The sequence below is a fragment of the Haemorhous mexicanus genome, chromosome 2 (assembly GCF_027477595.1).
Source record: "Haemorhous mexicanus isolate bHaeMex1 chromosome 2, bHaeMex1.pri, whole genome shotgun sequence".
Lineage (NCBI taxonomy): Eukaryota > Metazoa > Chordata > Aves > Passeriformes > Fringillidae > Haemorhous > Haemorhous mexicanus.
In genome coordinates this window covers 113588158-113612424 of record NC_082342.1, presented here as the reverse complement: position 1 = coordinate 113612424, position 24267 = coordinate 113588158, and the positions used below count along the sequence as shown (strand labels likewise).

The following is a 24267-nucleotide window of genomic DNA, read 5'->3' as shown; positions in this document are numbered from 1 at the left end:
CAGTTCCTCTCCTCTCCTTCCAGTTCCCAAAGAAATGGTGAGGCCAGTGGGAGCCAGAGCTGCCCAGTGCCCCAGAGGGTCACAGCCTTTAAATGTAAGGCCAACTACAGTGGATAGGAGAGTGAGGATATTGAGGAATTAACTAAGTGCTTATTTCAGATGGCTACCTATGGGAAGGCAGAGAAAATATTGTATAAGGGAAGGAAAACATCCTAGGCTGAGGCCATAAGTGAACTTTGCATTTAACTCCTAATTGCTTCCATTAGTTGAAACAGTTATTTTAATAATCCAGCAACTGGCTTTTCTTGCCCTCAGCAGAACATTTGTCATTTGAGTAGGTAAATTTTTGGCACTGAAGCAGAGATCAGACATCAGTAATGTAATCACACTTCGTAATACACAGAAGGAGGAATTTTTCAGCCAGAGGCCCAGGCAATAGCAATGGTCAAATTGCAAGCAGTGGCATTTGGCCACAAAAAATGAGTGTCCTTGAAACTTACCTGTAGCCCAGGACTCAAACTAGTTTGTTTCTTATATTTGTATTTCACTGCAATTTATTTCACTCTTGTATCCTAAGCCTAAGAAAATATTCATATTCAGACCATGACTGATTGTGCTGGCTTGCTATTTTAGCAGGATCAATATAACTAATTTTTTTAAAAAACTGAGACACTCTCACTTATTTTTTCATATGTTTTAGGAAGACAACGATTTATTAATAAACACAGAATTACTATTTCTGAGTTCAAGCTGACAAGCCCTGGCACAAGTGTGCAGCTGGTCAGGAAATGTCACTGCAACAGACTGACTAAGGAAAGATCCCTGATGTTTTAAGAACAAACATGTCAGTGTATAGAAAATTAACAGTGAATTAAAATACACCCATTCAAGACTCTACTTATGATAAATATGCTGTCTCCATGTGACCCCATGCAATTCCTCTTTGCCCACTTAATAAAATTATAAAAGCCTGATCACATTTCCATTAAAATCAAGGGCAAATATTTCAGTGCTCTTTGCTCAGGATGAGACCCTTATTATATTTTAGTAGCAATATTTATTCCACATAAGAAGTTTCTTTGGCTATACTTATGTTCTGTTATGATTCAATAGATGTTTCTGTTATGATTCAATTCTGTTTCAGACAGAATTATATGGATTTGAATATGGCTCTTCTGAGGGAAAGAACCGGAAAATTCCCCACCAAGAGTTGATCTTTGCCAACATTTGTTGTTAACTGATATTAATAAATAGGAACTGGTAGGCTGTCTTTCTGAAGTAGCACTCAGAGCCTGAATAACATTTTCAAATGCTGTAAAGGGAGAACACATATCCTGTCTGGCAAGCTGAGGTGTAAAATATGCTACATGCAACCAGATGGCTGCACAAAGCTGTCTGAAATTGCAGAAGGAGAGCACAGCTTTCTTCTGTGGCTGCAAGAACCTGCCAGGAAGGTCTTGTGCTGAGCAGGAGCTACTGCAGGGCTTGCTGTGGACTTTAAAAGTCACAAAGCAGACAACTGGGATGAATGGAAGACATGGTATACTAAACTGTGGCTTAATCAAAGGTTTTTGCACTTGCTTTTTCTTTTTTTTTCTTTTTTTCCTATGCTGCTTGCTTTAATAGTTTTTTTTCCTCTCTTGCCAGTATTAAAAGTTTTGGTTCCCTTTTTTTGTTTAAGAACCTGCTGCCTGCATGTGCACACTGGGCTGTGTATGGGAGTCTTGTGCACATCAGAAACTTTACCCACAGCTATTCCATAACTGTGAATGAAGTCACCATTGCTTTCTCAAAGCCAGTTTCACCTCAAAGAGGAACAGCTGAGCAATAGGGCCCAAGGCAGTGTTTGCATCTAAGAGTGCTTCAGAAAGTACCCATTGAACCATTCAGCAACAGCTTCTTTCAGCCTCGAGCAGCAGAAATGGCAGTCCTGGAAACACAGAACCTCCTCTCCGTGGCTCCCTGCACCGTGAGCCTGAAGATGTGAAAGTGAGGGTGTCCAAAGCAGCAGTGACTCACACACCAGGTGTGGGACTTGAATCTGTCCTTGTCACCCCTCTGCAGCTGGGCTGGTTCTCAGAAGCCCAGGTGGCTCCTTTTCAGTTCTTCACTTTCCTGAGGAGAAGCAGCTTCTTTTCAGCTGCATGTGCTCTCTCTTGGAGAGGATGTTTAAGGCTTATGTTGGAAGCCTGGAAGGTGTTGGTGTACAAAGGAATTTTCCTCTTGTAAGGAGCTAACTTTCCCAGCCACCCTTTTCCAACTCCCCTTGTCCCAGGGACTGGCTGCAGCCAGGATCAGCTGCCTCCCAATAGCAAGCATTATGCAAGAAAGATTTATTGTTTAATAGCACTGAGCTTTATGGGTGTGAATTGGCTCCCAAAAGCAAATGACAGCCTCCTCTCTTCAGCTGTAGTGGCAAATAATAGGAGGATAAAGGCAGTTAATTGAGGGGAAATCCCCTCACACAGACTAAGAAAACAGATTTCTACTAAATTGCCAGCACACAGAGGGCAATGAAAACTTTCCTAAGATAAAACTTGACTCTTTTATTCTACCACAGAGCCAAAATCATTCCCAAGAAGCAAAGGGATCTGCATTAGTGTAGCTGAAATTTAGAAGCTGGGCTGTCCTTCCCAGACTCCAAACAGGAAAACAGATTCAGTCTTCAGACTTTGCTTTTAATGACTCCCACTTGCTTCAGAATTAGAAATTTTCTTTGTTAAAAATGAAGTGTACTCCTCGTGGATCAGCTTCTGAGTTGCTGATGCTCTGCTTGTTGAGTGTGTCAGCCAGGCCCTCAGGGCCACAGAGAAAAACACCTATTCTGGAGCTGTCAAGAAAATGAAAATATGGTCAGAACCTAGGTATGGAGCAGCTGGATATTCTCCATGTAAATCATTTTTATGTTCTATAGATGCAAGGTTTTTTCCCAATTACTGGAACTGGAGTAGATCTATCCCCTAAACCTTTTAACCCCTTCAAACTTATTGCTGCTTCTAAAACAAATGCTGGGCTAAATCTCAGCTCAGCCTTAGTCAGTTAAGACAGGTTTATTGACCTCACTGAATCAAAGAAATGGAGATTCAAAGAGCTTATGGCACAAATTCTTGAGAGGAGCTATTCTGGTTTTTTCCTGCAAATTTTGGGTGATTAGCTAAAGGTCATCCATATTCAGGTTTGGTTTCCAGAGGAAGAAAGTGGTTTTGGAGGTGTTTAGACACCACCTGATACTTACTTCAGCTGGAAGGATAGGGTTAGGTTTTTTTCTAAATCTTCTGCTAGTAATTAGACAATCCAAGAAGTATCTTGTGAAAAAGGAATAACTTTAAAAAAAACCTGTAGGTCAAAATAATTTGTTCAAAATCATAGATCATGTTCATGGCTGAAAAAAGAATAGAAAATACCTGGAGATAGGTAGGGTAAAAAACTGCTCTTGAAACTTTATCAGCCAAAAGAACAAGACTGTGCTGCATGGTGTGTATGGCCATTAAAAGAAGGAAGTCCACAGACACCATAAATTTGCAAAGGTTTACCCAGGATGCTTCCCCGCAATCGTTTTGAACTCATTTTCCCAGTTAGGCCTTCCATACAAGGTTTTCTGTTTCAGTCCTGTAATCACATCTTTCTCTTCTTCATGGTGCACTGCAAAGTGAGTGGCCTGTGGGAAATGAAAGACAAGGGACAGATAAATACAGCAGCATTGTGGTCTGGTTAAAAAATAAGAACAATGTCAATACTGACGGAATTTTTTCCCTAATGAGATTATGGAATTTATGGTGTTTTGCAAGGAAAGCTAAGATGGATAAAATCCTGACTATCAGTGTCTACACCTTCCTTCTCCCCAGACTGGGTGATCTCAAGAGTTAAAGCTATGAAACATTGAATACAGCAAGTAATTGTAGGGTTTTTCAAATAACAGGTTTAGTCTAAGAACACTAACATAGGAAATTATGCAAATTTAAAAAATCCTTTCCCTTCAAATACAATAGCATGACTCCCTTGCCCATAATGAAATCCTGCCAGTTTGTCCTCTGGAAGGTTTGATCCATATGAGAAGGTCTTGCCTGTGTAACTTCCAGCTAGACCAGCTAAGGCAAGAAAAGCAAGGAAGAGAAGATGTGGTTAAAGGCACAAGCTCAGGTCTTACAGAGTTCTGTAGCCCTTTTATATGAGACAAAAAAAGTTCCAGGTAACTCTATCCCCAAGGAAAAAAATGTGGGACTTTTCTTCTTTCATTTCTCTTTTTTTGATGCTGCATATGTGATAACTTCTTTGCTGCTCCCCTCCCTGTGTACCTAGCTGAGCTACAGCACTTTGGGCACATGGTGAGTTTTGCAATGGTGAGATAAATGTAATATAAAGCATCACTAAAAGTAACAGTGAGGGCCTTTCCTGACTCAATCCCACATTCTCAAGTGTCTGCTCCTTTGCATCCCCACAGCAACCTGCCAGCACAGGACCAGAGAACTCATGAGTACTGAAACAAATATGCTGCTATGGTTCAAGCTTTGTGCATTGGCTTCTCTGGTTCCTAAAGCTCTTAGTTACATGCTTGAGGCAGCATCAGCTGTTTTAGAGACTCGTACATGGTCAGCTGAGGCTGCTCCTGAGAACAAAGCCTGCTTCCCACAGAGCACAGCCACAGGAAACCAGAAGGGAAATCAGTGCACATGAACAGCTGATCCCATGTAACTTCTGATGGATAACACCTGTCTGCTCTCAAAACCTCTGGGAGCCAGATGGATAAAAGACCATTTGAATAATTATGAGAACAAATTTTCTAACATCAGCCTCAGTTTTATGGCAGTGATATTCCCCCCACTGTGTGGTTACCTGAGTTTCATCCCAGCCTGTAAGGTAGATGTTATAGCTCAGAAATTCTGCATTATTCCTCTCCTGCATTTGAGCTTCCAGAGATTGCAAGAGGTCAGCAAACCATTCAAAGGCATGAGTGTCCCTGCAAAGCCAGTAAAAATAAATCTGGAAGAGACAAGAATGAGCTGTCAGGGGACACAGGTACTTATGTTTTCCAGGTTTATGTCTGCTGACAGAGAGAGGATCATAGAGTTCTGGTAAAAAATGTCCTGAACACTTCAGTAGATGGGTAGGATGGTATTGAAGCTATTCAGGAATTTTGATGCTGAGAGGGTTATAAGGCTGAATGACTGGCTGCAAGAACAAGGAAATATCTTCCTGTTTCTCTTCCACATTTTTAGTTCACAATGTTTCCCCACTTATCTTCTTGTAAAAAAGTTTCTTAGGACATAAATAAATGATTTAGAGGTGAGCTCTGTCTTCTGACAGGCAAGATAAAGTAGGTAAAAAAACCAGTTCTGTTGTCTGAATATGACCATAACTGCAAAGAGTGACCCCACATCTCTGCACAGGGAATTTCCAGGGGCAGGAGGGGGCAGGAGGATGCTTCCATTGCTCTTCTACTTATGAAAAGCCTTTCCCTTTGGCCTGGGGGAAGGAATGCAATATTTGCCCAGGCTGTATTGAACTTGAACTTTATGTTTCTCAAGCAGATGAACACCATTTCCGCTGCAACTGGAAATCCCCAGGGCCACAGTCAGGATTAGCATGTGTGATTTGGCTTTTAGGCTATTTCTCCTTTCATTATATTTTTGTTTTAGATCCTCCTGTTTTCCTCCTGCTAACCTTGGGAGGCAACTGAATTCTTCCTTCTTTTAGGACTCATGCATGCCTGGAGCCAGATCACCTTTGCTGTGCCTGCTTTGTTTGGGCCCTTGGCCCTTGAACAGTTACAGGGGTCTGGGAAAGAGGACACAATACCTTCTTGAGCTTTAGGTTGGTGGCATCATGGCAGTATTTGTACCAGACAGACTTGAGGACAGATGCAAAGGGGGTGACCCCTATTCCAGCTCCAACCAGCATCACAGTTTCATAACTGAACACGTCCTCACTTGCTGTTCCAAAGGGGCCATCCACAGCTATCCTGGAATTGAAAGTATGGTTACTAAATCAGTAGTGAATATTTGTTAGCACCATTTAAAATGACAGTTAAAAGGTATTTGTCTGCTAGAATGCATATTTGGACTGAATACTAGTCAGCAACAGGAGAGGTGGGGTTGATAGAAGAAACTGTAAAGAGGCACCTAAGACCCACATCTGTGTCACCATTCAATGTTTGTATCACTGGTGCCATCAAATTTCTTGAGCAATATTTAAACTGCCATAGGAGTTTTTTGGCTTTATCAGGGAGACTCTTTGCACATACTTGGGCATCTTCCATGCCTCCTGGAATTCTTGTTTATCACAGCCACAGGCATTGAACAAGCCCTCTGTCCAGTCTCCGACGATACGGACGTGAATGCTGAAGTAATCCTCTTCTGGAGCAGAAGTCAGTGTAAATGGATGCCATTCCAGTTTGGACACTGCTGGACATTTGACAAAAATGTACTGTCCAACCTCCATCTTGAAGCCTTTTTTCATCATCTGGAGCTCAATTGTCTTGAAGGGATGAATGACCACCTACAGAAGGGCAATGGGAAAAATAAGGAAAAGCAAATGTCTGTCTTCACTGATCACTGATGTATCTCACTGATGTATTTACATCCACCATCCCTGGCATCATCCTCTGCTATGAGAGCAAGGAAAGCAGGTGAAACTTTCTTCCCAGCAGAACTGAGAGTGGGCAACAGCACTGACAGGCAGATGAAAACCTGCAGAGGATGCTGATGTTTTGCTGAAGTATTTTCTCACACCACACCTGCAGTCACTCCAAAGAAGACAGGCCAGGCTGGCACATCTTGTAACACATCACCAGATCTGTGTTAATTCCAGATCAACCTTACCCAGTGGCACAGAGCACACAGTTAGTGGGCCTGACTGTAAATATAGGGGCAAAACCACAGGGCTATCCTACAGATGGTAGATAGGTAGTACCTCAGGAAATGGATGTTTTCTTGTTTTAGCTGGGTGGAACCTTGGCTATTCTTTAGAAACAATATTCTAGAAGTAAAACCAGTAATTCTGTCGCTCTAATAGTTAATCCTAAAATTGTCTGCCAAAATTATTTTCATTTTTCAAAAGAGATTTGCAAGAGGGAGAATCAAGTCTCTCTCTGTCTGTTAATTTAGGTATTAACTGTGGTGTTTAGGATGGTGAAGGAAATTTTCTGCCAAAAGGGCACAAAACAGACACCATAGAAATACAGTGCAGATGTGGCTCACAGGATATTTTGGTAAAATTACCAAAAGCACACAAATATTTAGGAGCCTTCCAATGTGTCAGCATCATTATGGAGCACAGTAGAAACACCTAATGTCATCCCCCAAACCCTGTTGTGATTTGAACAGGGTGTGTCCTCTGGATGCAGCACAGTGCCATGTGAGGGAATTACACTGGGAAAGGCCAGGATGGTTTTCATGAGTTTGAGCTTAGTTCTGGGCTAATTCAGCAGTCAGAATTTTGGGATCAGTGTTACTATCTCTGCAACACACCATGGGAATGGGAGCTCAACCTTAGGTTCAGATACATAAAATAAACATGCTCTGAACTTGTGTTCAGGGGTCATTTGTTCTGTGTCTTAAATTAGTCTCAAGTCTATGGAATTTCTGTACTGTGGAATTTTTTCACCCAATACAAAGAAAATTAATTTCTTTCCTAAGATTCAATCCTGTGCCTTAGCTATCTTCCTCCTCTTGCTCATTTTTAGGGGCTACATTTGGATGTTAGGTGTTGGCATCACGACAGCAGTCAGAACATTCCTTACCCTGATAACCTGGCTATGTAGGAGCCTCTGCCTTTGCTGCACCATTTGGAGGAGAAGGTGATGCTCTGCCTGGTGTTAAGTGCAGCATCAGCACTTACCTTTGTGATAACAACCTTCTGCTGTGACCTCCAAAACCGCACCAGCCGCTCACACAGGTACAGGAACATGGGACCTACCACCCACTTCCATGTCTGCAGGCAGAAGAAAACAAGTCAGATGATGAAGAATCATAGAAAGTTTTGGGTTGGAAGAGATCTTAGGCATCATCTAGTTCCAACCCCCCTGCTGTGGACAGGGACACTTTCCACTAGATGAGATGGCAACTTAGATCAAATCAAATCCTGGAAATTCTAGAGGTGAAGTTCATCTAATCTGTGTTCTTTATTAACCAGATTAGGGAATCCTTAAGATATATGACAGCTTCAAAGTTTTGGTCAGAGGGGGAATTTCTTTCTCTGTTGAGTGCTGCAGCTGGCTTTTAGTTTCTACTAGAGTTACAGCAAGGTGTTTTCCTGCAAGTAATTTTGTCTCTGTCTAAAAAAGAATGTAACAAAGTGAAATGCGGTATTAAGGTATTACTGACTCAGGTCTGTATTACTGTAGGAAAAGATGTGGTTGCTGTTAACAGATCAGTCTGAAATGTGAAAGAAAAAACAGCCTGGTTCGTCAATAAAAGCTGAAGTTTCAAATTCACATTTCCAGGGGTGTTATTTTCTTGCTAATGATCATTAGTCCATTAATAATGTTAAACTATTTATTGTGAGAATTATAGCACTTTCTAGATATCCCCAGGAGCCATTTCTTTGCAGTTTACTTTTTGGATAAAAAGTTCTCCAATACCAATTGCTCTTTTGCTTTGTCTGTCAGCTGTGATTATTTTACAGCACGCTGGAAGTGTGTAGTCTGTCTGGAGTCCACTTCTGCTTGTAACCCACTGTGCCCAAATCTCTTGCTTCATGCAGAGGAAGCTGCCACTGAAGAGTGCTGAGGGTTATATGGCTGGTTTTCTATGCAACTTAAGAAAAAATAGAAAACTGTAAACATTTCCAATTGGATGTACATACAAGCCAGCTGTTCTTACCATAGGAGGATTCCCTGAAAACTGGGGGATTGGGCAAGCCTCACTCTTGCCCCAGAGAGTGAAGTTCTTGTAGCAAATCTCTGGGTTGTGTTCAGCCAGGCTTTCAGCTGTCTGTCCCCGAACAATACGACTGGGAAAAAAGTAAAGATCATGAAGGCAATGAAATGAAAATGAAAGTATCTGTTCCTGATTGGTATTCTATTTATGTACTACCCTGTTTATATGGAGTTGACAATTTCTGCACTGCTACTTTGGTACAGATTTACTGCTCTACTCTCCCCACAAAGTTACCATTAAAGAAATAAAAATAGGGAGGGAAGTTTGTGGGATAAAATCCTGATTTCAAGGTTAGGTGAGGAACTGAGAGTTATGTCCATTACCACTTCCAGGATGTGGTCACAATTAGAAAGCTTCATTCTTTTCTAAGTTATCCTACCTTTTTAGTTCAATTAAAAAAAAACCAAAAAACAACCGACCAAAAAACAAAACAAAAACAAACAAAAAACCAAAACCTGGAATGGGTAAGTAATCAATTTGCTACTGACCACTACAGAGATTATTTCTGCTGTTTATTTTAGAAATTTGGAGATCCCTTTCCAAAATATTCTTCCTTTGGCTCTTCCTCTCCCTCTAATGCTCTGGAGCACCTGTTCAGGTGCTGTGAATGAATACAGATGCTTTTGACACAAGCAGCTATTGCAGCTAGAGCAGCTTGCATCAGCCAATTACCTGGCCTCAATTTTCTTGCTTGGTTGTTTTTTTGTTTAGTTGTTTGTTGTTTGTTTTAGTATAAAGGATCCTAACTGATCCACTACAGCTGTATTTCCAGTAGCAGAACTGGTGCAGAGAGGTAATTTCAGTTTCAAGGGGCAAAAGTCTATTCTTTCCCACTATTTCCAGCCTCTGTCTGGAGTTCTGCCAACCTCAGGATCTTAGCAGAAAATTCAGATTAAGATCTGCTGAATTTTCCCTAGAAACAGTCTGCTTCTGATCAGGCTGGTCAGTTTTCTGCCAATGTGATTCTTTGATATCATCTCCCCATGACTTCTCTTTCTGCTTTTCTAGCTCAGTGTCTGTGAACTAGACAACATTTCTGATATTTCAAAGGACCCCATGGTATCTAAGCCATATGCATACCTAGCTTTGTGGGACAGATTTTTTCAGAGGATTATTACAGAACCTCTGCACGGAGTTGAGAGATAAGATATTGCTCATAAATATTACTAATGAACCTCTTCTTCATTAAATGTTTGATTAATATCCTGTCTGAAAAATAAAGGGAAGCAGTGACAGTGTCCCAGCAGCATCACGAGGTGCAATTTGCAATTTGCAGGAACATCAGCAGCTACACTTCACTTCCCCACTAAAGACAAGGGGCTCAGCTGAGCCACCTCTGGGATCAGTTATGGGAACAGGAGGAGCCCATTTCCCCCACTGCCCACCCCACTGCTTAAGGGAAAGGGGGCCTGAGGGTTTTTGCCTTGCTCTATGCTCTGTTCAAGGTTTGACAGTGTCAGTACCCTGTACAAGAGCAAAAAAAAGTTTATTTCCCCTTATCAGTCAGTGGAGGTGCTCTTTCTAGTACTGTAATTAAGCTTTCAGCAGTATGGACTTATAGCTACTTCTGTTTTGGCTGAAGGTTTTCCTTTAGCTCCAAAAGAGTGAACTGCACCTCTGTGCCCTCTCCTCTTTACATTTACTGTGTTGGGAAATTTGGGACATTTGTCTGTGACACAGAGCTCAAAAACATCAGTGTTTCAAAAGTGCTGTAACAGCTTGTAACAGACAAGAATTATTGCAGAGTCAGAGAACTAAATCAGAGAATGGCTTGGGTTGGAAGGGACCTTAAAGATCATCCAACCCCCCTCCCATGGGCAGGGACAACTTTCACTGGACCTCAGAGTCCAGTCCAGCCTGGCCTTGAACATTTGCAGGGATGGGGCAGTCACAGCTCCTCTGGGCAACCTGTGCCAGTGCCTCAACACCCTCACAGTAAAGAGTTTCTCCCTAATATCTGATCTAAACCTCCTCTCAGTTTGAAGCCATTCCCCCTTGTCTGTCACTCTGTGCTCCTGTGAAGTCTCTCTCCATCTTCCTTGAATCTGCCCTTTTGATGCTAGCAATAACCTTTGACTCAGCTTTCTGTATATACAAGAATGTGTGTTTGTAGAGATTAATGAGAATATGTGACAGCCTTCTGACCCCTGAGATCAAATGGCATTTATGTCTCTTCCTAGCATGTTGCTTTGAGACTGTCAGCTCATACTCATTCCATGACATCCATCTTTGCACACTTGAGATGCCTTCCATGAGTGTAACAAGCCCATCTCATATTTTCTCTGAACTCAAAATGTCATTATTAACTTGAAGGCCAAAAATGTGAGGTCACTGAGTTCACAGCTGGAAAGCATCCTTCCCTCTACAGATGAGAATATTCCTATTTATATCTGCTTCCAAAGGATAGCTGAACTTCACTGACAACCACTGCTGCCCAAACTCTTGCCTTTTCATTCCAGTACAATTAAGATGGTGGGAGTTCAGTGAACACTGAAGTAAATAAAAATTCAACTTTTATAAAATATATATTGTCCACCAACCACTGGAAAGGGCAATGCTTGCTTTCTGATAGCATTGTGTAGCAATTACTGGCAAGTTTGGACATTGTGTCAGTAACTATACAATGTTTGGTGCAGAAAACATGAACCACTTGTTTTTTTCCTTCCACAAGTTTTGCTCAAACCCTTTCCTTGTTATGAAAGTTGGAATGAACAAATATGCTGGGGGTGATTCCCATCTGCCTTCTATTTTTGTTCTTCCTGTTTTACTTTGATTTCTGTCTTTTTAGTGGCACTAATGGGCTGTAAGGAAGTGGTTTTGAATAGTCATTTTTGCTGGGCATTTTTAAAGCACACTTTCTATTGCATGTAGGACTTCCTTTAAAATGGGCAATGTAGTGTAATTAGGAACTATTTAAATGTAGCTTGGATACTTGAGTCTTTTTTCTTTATTCACCCATTCTTTGGTTTTATAAAATAGATCTAAAGTTCATTTTTCTAAGTGCTAAAATTGTGTTTGTGTAGTGCTAAAACTGTTTCATTGAGTCTTTCAGCTCTTTCAGAAGAAGATATGAAATGAAGCAACAGCAGAAAAAGAGGTTTGGCATTTGAAAGGTAGAAAATTTTACAAATACCTATTTTGAAGTTGAAACAGCTAAAAATCTATTCTTAAATGCTGCTGATATTACAAGTTCATCCAAACCTGAAACATAAATCTATATTACTATAGCCTTTATTATCCAATAAAACTCTAGACTCTATGTAATTTTTATACTGAGACCTTCTTACATGCATTTGTGTGATGCAATTTCTTTTAGGAGTAGAAGGAAAATTAACAATTAAAACCAGAACCTTGGAAGAGTTTTGCAATTAAGATATCAGAAGAAGTTGAGTGATAGTGAGCTGAAGAATGCCAAAGTCGCATGAAACCTGTGTGAGGACAGCTTGTTGCAAGTATCAGTGAGAGCTTCTTGACTCTCAGAGCCTCTACTGGCCCATCACTGCCATCAAAACCAGCTGCTGCTCAGTGACAAAAGCCCCCATACTCATGTGTTAAGGGGGCTTTAAATAAAGATTCAGTAGTTATCAGGTATTTTGTGATCAGTGCAAATACTCACCCAGCACCATGGATGACAAGGCCAATAAAGAAGATGACAAAGAGATGGTGGGTGTACCAAAATACTTCAAAATATGACCTCCGGATGGTTTTGGTGGATGAGGTGATGATGAGGATGAGGGCCAGCGTGATGACAACCCCAGTGATGCCAGCCAAGTATGTGAAAGCCACATAGAGACCCCCAATGGGATTCTGTGAAACAATTGCACACCTTGCTCTAAGGAAGGGGTGGCACCAAAGCAGAGCCAGTTGAACCATCCCTCACCAAACCCTTTACTTTCTTATAAACCCTTAAGTCATCTGATGCCAAAATCCCAATTCATTCTTGCTGCACTGCACATTTACCTTTACTAAGGTAATTGGAAGAAGAGAGAATGCTTTTTCCACGAATTAACATACCCAACATGGTTTCTTACTCTGCCATGGCTCAGCAGGACTGCTCTGGGGAAGGTGAATACATTTGCACAGCTCTGGTGTTCAGAGCTGGAGTCCTACATCCATATTTTGGGAGCTAAATGAAAACTCTGCTTTCCTCTGGTGTTGCACAGCTGTGGGACTCATAACTCATGCAGACTTTGGATGCTCAGTGCTCTTCTGAGAAGTAGGGGAGTACTTTCTTTTCTTTTTCCCCACTGAACAGAGCTTAAACCACCCAACTTCAAAACTCTTGCCTTCACTTCTGTGCACCTTTCTGAGAGCCATGTCTAAGTCAGAACACTGCTTTACAGGGTATGTTTTTACATAATGTTTTAAAACTACTTTGAAAACCTCAGGTGAAAAAGTTTGAAGCACTACTTTAAACTCAGCAATGATATTACTGGCAAATATAGAAAAATATAGAATTCTACAAGGTTTTTCTGCCAGAAGGCCCAAACCCAGACTGTGGACACCAACAGGCACTTTGCTCAAATTCTTTTATATGATCACCTACACAAATGCAGTGATGACCCTTTTGAGTCTGGTGTCACTTACAGCAATGGTTTGCCTGAAGAAGTTGACATAGCTTTCCTTTGGTTTGTCTCCAAGGCCAGAAAGCACAGCTGCCAGGGTGCCTTTCTCTTCAACACGGGCTTGCACACTCCACTCCACGTTGAACAAGTGTGCAATGGTGTGAATTGCTAGGAGTGGCAGGAGAGGAATAATCAGCATTGACCACAAGTACTCGGCGGTTTGGGGTAACATCTGAAACTTTGTCACATTTGCCAACTGCTGCTTAAGAGCTCTGCTGCTCTTGCCATCTTCATCACAATTGCAGATCACTGATGTGTTTTACTGTTAAAATTTTACCTCCTGAATTTTGCAGGTTTTGGGTGAGGGAGGGAAAGAAGTAATGGGAAATTTATAGTATATTTTTGTTCAATAAATGCTTTCAGCAATTCAAGTACCCTAACAAATGGGATACTGAAACATGGAATGGCTTAAACTATTTGTTAGGATCATCCTCATCCAGGACTTCTGTAAAAGATCCAATAACTGAATCTGGATTTATTTGGGGTCACATTTGTTAGTGCTGCTTTGTTCTGCAGTTTTGCTAATAATCATTAGTAATATTCTCACTGGGCTGAATGCATCCAAAAACCTAAACCAGCTGAGATATTCACATGAATTCCACTACATGGTTTTGTAGGGTAGAATTGTACAATGCTTTTCAAAATTTGAACCACCTCCTATAAGCAGGTACTTATTTATCTTCAAAACAGGTCCAAGCTTTTTATATCCTTTTTTAAAAAGAATTTCTATTGTTTGTTTTAGATGGCAGATAAGAAGTAAATCTAAACAAGAATTAAATCCAGCGTATCCGGTTCTCAGGACATTGCTAAACTCCCTTTATTAAACTATCATAAATAGTACTGACAGTTCAAAATAAAGGTATCTTTCTTATCTTTTGCTCTCTGACAATTGGCACATATCTGAAACTGATTTAAGCCTTGGCACACACTGACTCCTTTAATGAAATCAGAGCTCTGCCCATATCCTTAAGAACCTGAATGCCACCTGGATTCTACATAAAATACACAAGAAAGCAACAAACAAAGAAACATTAGAGCACCAACCCGTGTGAAGGGCAATCATCCAGGCCACCATTTTGTGGAAGGTGAGGTTTCTGTCCAGCTGTCGCCTGATACGGGTAGAGCAGCACTTTGGGGAGAAAGAAAGAGATATTTGAAGACTATTTTTGTTGTCTGTGCATACTTTTTAAAGGCAGGGACAAAACCAGAAGCCCTGGGCATGTTGGTGGCATTGTTAGGAAAAATTTAGAATTCCAGAATATAGACAAAAAATATTTCCCCCTGTCTTTCAGAAAACAGGAATTCCAGATTATGTTTTAACACATCCCCCTGAAACAAAGTATTTGATATGGAGAAAAAAATTAACATCCAGTGTGACAATGGAATACATCTTACCTGTTTTAAATTGTACATTATAAACAAAATGAGGGATCACAGTCTGCCATGGCAGAGTGACTGCTTTGGTAGCACCAGGATCCTATTGTGGTTCACAATCTAGGAACAAGCTGCAAACTTTGGGTGAACTGTCTCAGGGAGCTCCCACCCCAAATCATATCACTTATGGCAGTGATATGAAGGCATTCCTTCTCCAAAATACTGGATTTGCTTCCCAGGCATTCACTTACAACTTGATTTTGGAATTACCCAAAAAAAAAAAAAAAAAAAAAAAACCCAGAAAAAATCTCTGCAGATACAAACCAAAGAAATTAATTCTCAAGAAAAACAGAACGATATTTTCATTACTAATGATAATGGGTTCGTAACAGACCCCATATGAACTCTGCTGCAGTCACTGGGAGTTTCCCTAAAACCTCAAGTCCCTGTAAAGCTGACATTTGCTGTCTCCACACAGTAGAAGGCATGACTGTCATGTGCTGTATGTTTGCATTGTGTTTGCAGACTGGATAAGGGAACAAAACACTATGCAAACTACCACAAGTATTTCCTCACAAGAGGCAAACACTCTGGGGCTGCCACAATCACTTCAGACTACAATAACAACCAGGAGAAATTTGGCCTTTTTGTATCACCTATATTGAGAAACAACAAAAAAATATTGTAGAATGTAGCATAGTGAGACGGCCCTTGACACCCTTGCAAACAGCACTTGATCTAGGAAGTGAAAGCCAAGCAATGGCAGAGGGCTCCAGCTGCCTTCAGTCATGTGGGTCGTTAACAACAGTGAATTCAGCAATGATGGACATGCAAAAAAGCTCTCTTTTCAATTAAATCCAAATAACTTAGTGATTTCTGGGTGGCAGGATGGAGAGGACAAGACTTTTCAGTACTCTCTCTTTGAACACTGTGTTTGAACAATTCTCTCCTCTTTTTGACCACAATGACATTGCTGTTGGGAAGGTCACTTCTCTTCCAATAAGTTATTTGACATTTAAATGATTTTTCTTATAGACCCTCACAGTTGTTACCTGCAGAGCATAGCTAATTAGAGACAGCAGCACAACAAGCATGAATAGCTGTCCCCCTGTGCTAGGGCCACCACAGCACTACTCCTGCCAGTGGCTCACTGGGCCATGAGGGTTTTTGCTTAAGATCTAAAATTCCATCCTTCCTGAGGTGTAGCTTTACTGCAAAAAAAGCAACTGGAGCTAAACAAACACCAGCTGTCTAAGAGTCCTGTTCTATGCCCCTCCCTGCCCTCCTTGCTCACCCTCAGAGCCCTCTGCTTCCTCATTCCCAGCCATCAGCAGGAGAGCCTGCTGCCAGCAGGAATGGCACTGTGTCTCCCTGCCTGGGACTCACTTCTATCTGGGTGTAGCCTGAGTGACTCTGCCACAGTGCCCAAGGCACAAGGACTGGCTCTGTGCTGTGAGTACAAAGAGGGACATTTCCCAAGCCCTTGGTTAGAAAAGTTAGGTTATGAGTGCTAGGAGAGGAGCACAAAGTCCCAGCTGGAAAACAATTCTCAACACCCAGAATCAGGTTTTGTCCTTCTGCTTTGGGCTCAGAACACCTCTGCTCAGCTTGTTTTCACCTGTGCAATCTCAAAAATGCCTTATACAATCATTGGCTCATCATTATTTTCCAGTTGGATTCACCCACAGCAGCATTAATTCTTTCCAAATTTATGTTCACTATTGACTTCTGCTGCCAGAGGAGTCAGTCTTGGATTAGGCTGATACTTGCTGGTCTGCCTGAGGAATAACAACTTTAACCCTACAGCTTTATTTACTATCCTTTCTCCTTTTACATGAATGGAGGGTGTGACTGGCTGTTTTGTAGCATCTCAAGATCTGAAGGAGTACAGGAAAAGACTGAAAACCTGGCATGTATTTCCAATTTTATATTCCTAAGTGTTATTACTTAGAAAGGCTAGAGCATTGGCCTTGCTTACAAATGCAATTAAAGAGTTTAATGTGGCAGGAACATCTCATTTATTCAGCCACACTTATTGTGAGGATGTGTGATGTACTTCTATGTACTTGATGGAAGTACAGCCTATTTTGTCTTCTGGTTATTTTCTTATTGCTTCATATCCCACTTTCTTCCCTTATGAAGGACTGTTGAAACACTGCATCTATTTTATCACTTCCTCTTCTGCTCTGCCTTTCCAGCCCCTGCAGGCTGTCTCATTTGCATTAAGAAATTTAGACTGGGTTTAGAGTTGAAAAACAACTTCTGGGAACTGGTTTTGTTCATCCTGTTTATGTTAAAAGTGTCCAGAAAGAAATGAAGAATCATTATACATTTGGAAGGACAATTCATGAACTTGAGGAGCATATTGCCTTTTCACTGGACCATGGCCTGCATTGTCTGCATTATTTCTGCTGTTATAGTCAGAAATCAAGATTTTGGCAGTGTGGTAGAGTCAGTACTATCATAGGAAGCCTCTCCAGCTGTCACTTAGGATAAGTTGTCCTTTCCTTAGTGTCAGCTCCTCAGTTCTGTGTATAACATTTGTATTTGGGAGATCAAAAAAGTCAAAAGGCATGTGAACTATTTTATCTGAGATGGAAATGCAATTCAGACAAGACAGAATGTAATTTATGAGCCAGCTGAAAAAAAGTCCCATACTGAAAGTCTGTAAAAGACTACATTTACCTTAAGGACTGAGCATGCAAAGACAGACAGGGGCTAATATTTCTCTCTCTGAGTGGGTGTAGCATCAGTGACAAACAGTGGATGTGTGTGAGCATCAACAGCTTCTGCCAGCCAAAAGAGGGACTTTGCATCCAGGGCAGGACCATGCCCAGGAGGCAGCTGGAAAGGGAGGACTCAAAGGACACGAATTCAAAGCTAAACTCTCAGCAGACCTCTAGATACCCCGTGGGCATTAGACCTCAGTCTTGCTCATAGTCAAACTCCAGGCTTATCTGCTTCTCATAAAAGGACATCCTCAAAATACAGTAGATTTGGGGAACTTGGGCACAGTTTCTTGGTATACTTGCAAGTCTGTTTAGGTATGAAAGATAATATCTTTCATAAATTTTGAAATTCTTTCTTCATCTTACCGCACTTGATCCTCTGAGGAAGGAGAGCAGGTTTCGACATACTGGCAGCAGAATCAGCATGCAATTGAAATTCAGGCAGGCTGCAGGGGCCCTTGCAAGAGCCAGAGCACGCTGTAATTAGAGAGATGCTGTTATTAATTGCATTGCCTAAGACATTATCCAGGTCATGGACAGGCACAGATTTCATTTATGTATTATGTCATAACTGGTAAAGAGTGTGAGATCTAGAGTTCACATTTACACCATGAATATTCAATGGAATCATGCTCTGGTCAAGGCAGAAACACATGTGCAGGCAGAACATGCTCCTGCAGACAGACAGACACCTCCTGTTCTCAGTTTTGAATTAACATGGTTGTATAAAAAGGTCCCTGCCACATTTGGCATTCAACAGTCAAACACAGGTGCAAATCTAAGCCATGAGTAGAGTTTTCTGTCCCAAGGCTGTAAAAAGTCTGTGGTTTCAGTTGGAGGGGTTTATGGACAGCTTATAAGGGAAGTGGTTAAAGTTCTCTGTCAGTAAAGGAGTCTAGGGAAATTTGTTGCCTCAGCTTTTAGGAATCTCTTTTCTTAATGTTGGTCTTTACACCCTTAATTATTTAATATTTTTATCTGTTTGAAATGAAGGAAAAATGACCATATTAATCAAAATGCAATGAAGGGCAGAAAAATAATATTTGCTCTCCTTGCATGCATTGATACCCTTTTAGGTTTTAGAGCACAGCTGTTTGGGTTTACACTGAACTCTACTTATCCAAGCACAAGTCTCTGTGACTCCAAAGGCAACTGCATCCTGATTGCAAAGGACAGGATTTGATCCACAGACCAGAAGCAGTATGCAGAATGGGATTTCAGGCTTTGTAGAATTAAACCACGGCTTTGCAAACCTTCAGCAAAATGCTGTGCTCTGTAATCTGAAGCTTAGGCTCATTTTTATGCCTGTGATCGGGGTTTTAAAATATGTGAACAAATTAATTTTCCCTGTCAATTGTTCATGACCTGTGGTAGCTTTGGAAGCAAGTTTGTAGTAGGACACTCAATGCTGCATTAACCAGTTGGATTACATGGAACAGCCCAGGATCCAGGATCACTTCACTACCTGGCTACCACTCACATTCTTGATGAATAGATGAATGGTGATTGCTTTTCAGAGCCAATGTCTTTATAAACTATTCATGCCCTGAAAAATAATTGCAAGGAGGAATGACTGCGCAACAGTTCAACGGCAATATTTTATTCATCTCTTGCTTAATAAAGTAGCCACAATTAATGCTTAATTTAATTACCAGGTGCATAACAGTTAACTGAAAACATCTTTAGAATGGGATCTCCCTATTTTGTCTGTTCAGAAGCACTGAACATCTACCTGCATTCAGTTATTTGCTTGCATGTGACTTCTACATGAGCCTGCTGCTCCAGCCACTAGATCCAGTTTGGATCAGCTAAAACTATTCAAAACTGCTGTGTGCTCTGCCTGTGCCAAAACAATAATGTCTTGTACTTACGCCAAGGAGCACTCTGGTGTAGAAGAATTTTGGTGGGACATCATACACAAGATAGTACCACCAAAAGAGGAAGACATTTAGGCCCAGCCACACTAGCTGAAAGAGAATTAAAAAGGAAACTTACAGTTTGTTTTTAGAAATAATCCATCTGAATTTACACAGTTCAGATAATAGTCACTCCCCTGTACTCCTGTTTGCACAGAGAGATGTACTGCAGGGTATAAAGTTTTCAGCAAGGGTGATAGAAATCTTTCTGGTGTAAACAGGCTCTGATTTGTGAACACAGGGTACAGGAGTGGCAATAGACCAAAACACAGCAATGTGAAGCTGAAATGTTTTTGTAGGTCAAGGAGTTTAGGGTTGGTTCTATCAGGACTGTCATATTACAATTGTTTAATTCTGAGTTCAGTTTAAATCTCTGCCATTGAAGGTTAGGCACTCTTCCAAATGGCAACTCCACAGGCACATTAACCTAAGTGAGAGGAAGACACAGGAGCTGTGACAAAGAAGCTTGAGATCTAAATTTAGATGGGCTAAATTACACATAGGTCTGAATTTAAGAAGATGGTCTGAAATCAGCCAGCAAGGAATATTCAAAACAGACCCTTTGGTAGCATGTAGACTACCCCAAACCAGGCTTTGTAGATGTACTGAAGAATTTTCTCATACACATTGAAAATAACGTGCACACTGAGGTGCATGTTATTAACTCAGGCAGCTACAAGTCCATCTGGCAAAAAAGATCATAATGAATCTGGATATTTGCCCTCCTGGAGCTGGTTGGCTGATTTCACATCCCATATTGAAACATATCTGTAACACTGCACTCAGTCTAAGTAGTTTTACTAAGTGGTGCATGAAAACAGAGAGAAAGTCTGAGAACTGGGAGAAGGCCCAGAAAAGGTGACATTACAGCTCCTCACCCCTCCTAACCCATATATCTTACTAGTTCTTTGGCTCAAATAACACTGTAAAAAATCTGGGTTTATTTCAGATCATGAACATCTAAATAAATACTGGAAATGAAGGATTTCCATCAGGATAAGGCAGTGTATAGGAAATCCCCAAGTCCTCATTAAAACACCAAACTCATCTCAGGATTAGGTGCTTAGGACACATATTCCAAGTGACAGTGGCACACTCTGGCAGTGTGTTTCTGTTTTGTTGAGGTACATCAGCAGGAATTGTGTCTGTCCTGTTTCTGTCAAGCACTGGACAGCCCTGTGCCTGCTCAGTGTGCAGTAAAGGTGGAGAGGCCAAAGCAGAACACTTGGGTAGGGTTTCCAGTGGTCTGTCCTTTTGGCTGGTTTCTTTTTGTCTCTTAGTTTCCTTCCCTATTACCCTCACCCTGTTGTAGCTTTGAGGTTCAGAACCCAAATTCCTTATTTGAGCAAAATAAAGGCCTCTTACTTAATTCTTTTAATATTTCAGTTCTGGTGGGGGAATAAAAAGGCAAAAAGAAAGCCAGAATTCACCTCTTGGCAGTTTCAACTTCCTCAAATCACTGAAGGTGACAGCAAACACAGTCACTCCCTTTCAAAGCACTGAAGTGCCCCAGCTGTGGGATTATGTTCCTAAATTACAAGGGCAGACACAAGTACTGATTGCTCATAGCAGCAGAAATACTTCTTGGAATAAAGATGCTCACATTTCAGTCACCAAAATTCTACAAATCCTATGCCTTCTTTTTCTTCCTTTCAATATTTACATCTAGTAACAAAAGGTAGCCACAATACCTGAACTGCTCTTTTGGTTCAGGTATTAGAACAAAAAACCATTTTGGTTTTGTATATGTTTTTAATTACATATATGTATATGTACATAATGTATGTATAGAGGCACACCTTTAGCCTTTGTATCACAATGTGAAGTAAAAAAAACCCACTAGAACACAAATTTAGTTTTCTCCAAGGAGGACTGCCCTGCTTAGCTCTTGTAAAGGCTACTGCAATTTTCCATACTTTTAAATCTTGCTCAGAATTATTTTAACCTACTTTCACAGCCCCTCTATGCAAACTGTAAACAAATTCAATTCAAATAGTAGTTGTCTTAATAAAAGATTCATGAATCTCTGCTCTCTTCTCCCTTGAATCTGACATTAATAAATATTTTATACCGTCAAGACACTGTGCTTTCAGTTAGACACACTTGTGTTCATAAAAGTGCAAGAAAGGGTGATTGTTTTAATTGCTTTCTCTGTTGAAGTGCACGTAGTTAAGTGAGTTTTAAAGTCATTTGTTTTGCTCAACTAAAATATTTCTAACAAAGCAAAGTTAACACACAATCATTTCTCAGTTAACAATGAAGCCTGCAGGAACTGAAATACCAGAGAGCTCCTTAAAAATAATTCCCTTAAAGCATTTCCCTGCATTTGCTGCCCCAGTTTCAGCACAATCAGGTGCATCTTTCACTGGCACAGTGAGAACTGCTCAGCACAGCTTTCTGCAGAACTTTTCACTGGACACAAATGCCAACAAAAATTGTACTTACAACGACGAAGATGGACAGTCCTTCATTCTCCACCCAGTTCCCCATGGCTGCCTGAGATGTGTGTGCACAGCAGCCCTGCTCTCTCTGGGACAGCCTCTATGTCTTCTCTCATGAGGAAGTGAGAGCAAAAGGTTGCAGCACCCTGTTTCCTTTCTCGTTCATTTGGGAAATAAGTTAACCATTTAATCATGACCCCAGTTCTGTTTCAAATATGTTTCTACCATCTCTACATATAACATTTCATAACTCAAATACATATAAACTGTTGAAATGGACTTTTTCATTGTGATAGAAAGGATAGAATAAATTATACAAATAAATTATACAACAGGTCAGGTTTTCTGCTAAAAAATGTATTGCCACTTTATATAACTGAAGTGTAACATAGAAAGCACAGAAGAGTTATCTCTGCCCAGACCTGTCTCTTTTTAATCACCTCAGGACTGAGGTGCAGTTCATGTTGATCTTTGTTGATAAATAATCACTATTACTATTTCTCTTCCAGTAATTCAATGTCCACAGAAACTTCAAAGTGTAATCTTACATTCCTCTTGTCTGGTACATTCAAACCTCACTAAATTCCTTCCAAAATTCCTCTCTGTTCTGGCCAAAACTGAGAAGAAATGTCACTGGACAGGCTTTTTTCATGGTTTTGAGTCTCACAGGATGGCCATTCCAAATGGATCACAGAATTACAGAATGATAGAATGCTTGGGTTGGAAGGAACTTGAAAGATCATCTACTTCCAACCCCCTGCCATGGGCAGGGAGGCCACCCACTAACTCAGGCTGCTCAGGGCCCCAGCCAAGCTGACCTTGGATGCTTTCAGGGATGGGGTAATACTTCCAGGGATGCTGGATGTCATCAGAGGGTTTGGTGCCCATATTTCTGTTTCTGAAGGTAGCCTCTGGAAGTTAAACAGTTGGAGTGGCTGGGAAGGAAAGGAGAGGGGCTGATTTGTGAATGTCCATTCCTGCAGTGAAGACAAGCCTTCTCTCTCTGCCCAGGAATGGCAGTGTTCTCACTGCCTTTTTCTTCTCCCTAGCTCAGGGTAAGTTACTTGTGCCTTCTCTGGGGTGAGCCAGTGCAGCTATCCAGGATGCTCTGAGCTTCGGCAGCTTTGCCTTGCCTGGAAGCTCCTCAGGCACCATAGCCCCTGAAACATGGATTTATTGGCTCAGGAGGTTTCTGGCAGGCCAAAAACCCAGAAGGGGCTGATCTTGGATCAGTCCCAACAGTTGCAAAGTCTGAGGTCCTTCTGACAGCCTGAACACAGACCATGAAACAGAGTTTATTTCAGCTGCCTTCAGCCTAGCAATTACTAAATGCAGTGGCTGACCTCACTGCCTGAACTCAAAAGAAAGGGCAGAGGTGCTGGACCCTTCCACAGCCAGTGAGTTCTGCTGCTCCCTGATGCCTCTGAGCTTTCTGTTACCTCTGAAAGTGACATAACAAGCACAACAAATTTACCTGTTGCTGCAGGTGACAAATTTGAGTTGAAATGGCACCAAAACTACCCACTCATCACCCCTGATTTAATTCTGATTGTTTCACCTTCTAAATGAATGAAACATTTTTGCTATTACAAAAACATTAATCTTTTCCACTCTGTACTTATTTGGAAAATGCATCCTATACAAGAAAAAAACATGTTGTCAGCTGTGTATTAATTATGTAGGAGTGTAAAACTAAAGTGTGGGAAAAATTAAATGCTATCTCACTCTGTTTATAAAATTTGTTTCAAGCTATTTGATTACACAAAGCATTTTTCATCCTTTTTTGTGTTCAAAAGTTCAGTCAATACTGATCCTTTTTCAGCATGACAGTACTGTAAAAGTATTCATGTCTCAGGGTTCTTCCTTTCCTCACAGTAATTCTACCTCATTGCTTAGGAATTAATTTAGCTCCTCTCCTGCTCTTCACAATAAAGGTCTGTGTATTGCTGCACAAATTTAATGCCAGGTGTTTGCAATAGGCCTAGGGGTTTCACACATGTCCCTAAAAGGGACAATGAAAAATTCTGCAAGTAAAAACCCCAAAAGAGAGAGTGATGTGAAGAACAGAGAGATCCAGCTCCTCCTTTTCATGCAGCAGGGGGAAAGCCAAGTAGAGATCTTGATTAACCTCTTCTATTTTATGGCCTGAAGTCTTTATTTTGAATGCTGTGCAATCACTGTTTACCAACCTTCCCTTGATTCTGCACCAAAGAGGAGGAAGCAAACAAAGGACTTGTCAAGTTGTCTTCCCTGAAAAGACTCTTCACATGCAGCCTGAGGCTGTCACTCTGTGTGCTTGCTTTCAC

General features: G+C 41.0%; 1 protein-coding gene across 1 annotated transcript; it reads right to left on the bottom strand.

Moving 5' to 3' along the window:
- Positions 1–679: 679 nt before the first annotated feature.
- Positions 680–22085, bottom strand: LOC132324019 (cytochrome b-245 heavy chain). Its single transcript, XM_059839958.1, has 13 exons — positions 21966–22085; positions 19476–19571; positions 17971–18081; positions 14546–14630; positions 13464–13609; positions 12493–12683; positions 8820–8949; positions 7837–7929; positions 6242–6495; positions 5797–5959; positions 4834–4980; positions 3534–3658; positions 680–2830 (listed from the first exon to the last, which is right to left on the bottom strand). The coding sequence occupies exons 1-13, from the start codon at positions 22008–22010 to the stop codon at positions 2704–2706; spliced, it is 1713 nt and encodes a 570-aa protein (XP_059695941.1). The 5' UTR covers positions 22011–22085; the 3' UTR covers positions 680–2703.
- Between the last annotated feature and the right edge of the window lie 2182 nt (positions 22086–24267).

What these genes read in the sequence shown, in the direction of transcription:
- LOC132324019 (XM_059839958.1), bottom strand. Translation starts at nt 22,010, where the DNA reads ATGGGGAACTGGGTGGAGAATGAAGGACTGTCCATCTTCGTCGTT. An exon ending in ACACCAGAGTGCTCCTTGGC is followed by an intron (nt 18,082 to 19,475) that starts GTAAGTACAAGA and finishes CTCTAATTACAG; the next exon opens with CGTGCTCTGGCTCTTGCAAG. An exon ending in ATTGCGGGGAAGCATCCTGG is followed by an intron (nt 2,831 to 3,533) that starts GTAAACCTTTGC and finishes TTTTCTTGACAG; the next exon opens with CTCCAGAATAGGTGTTTTTC.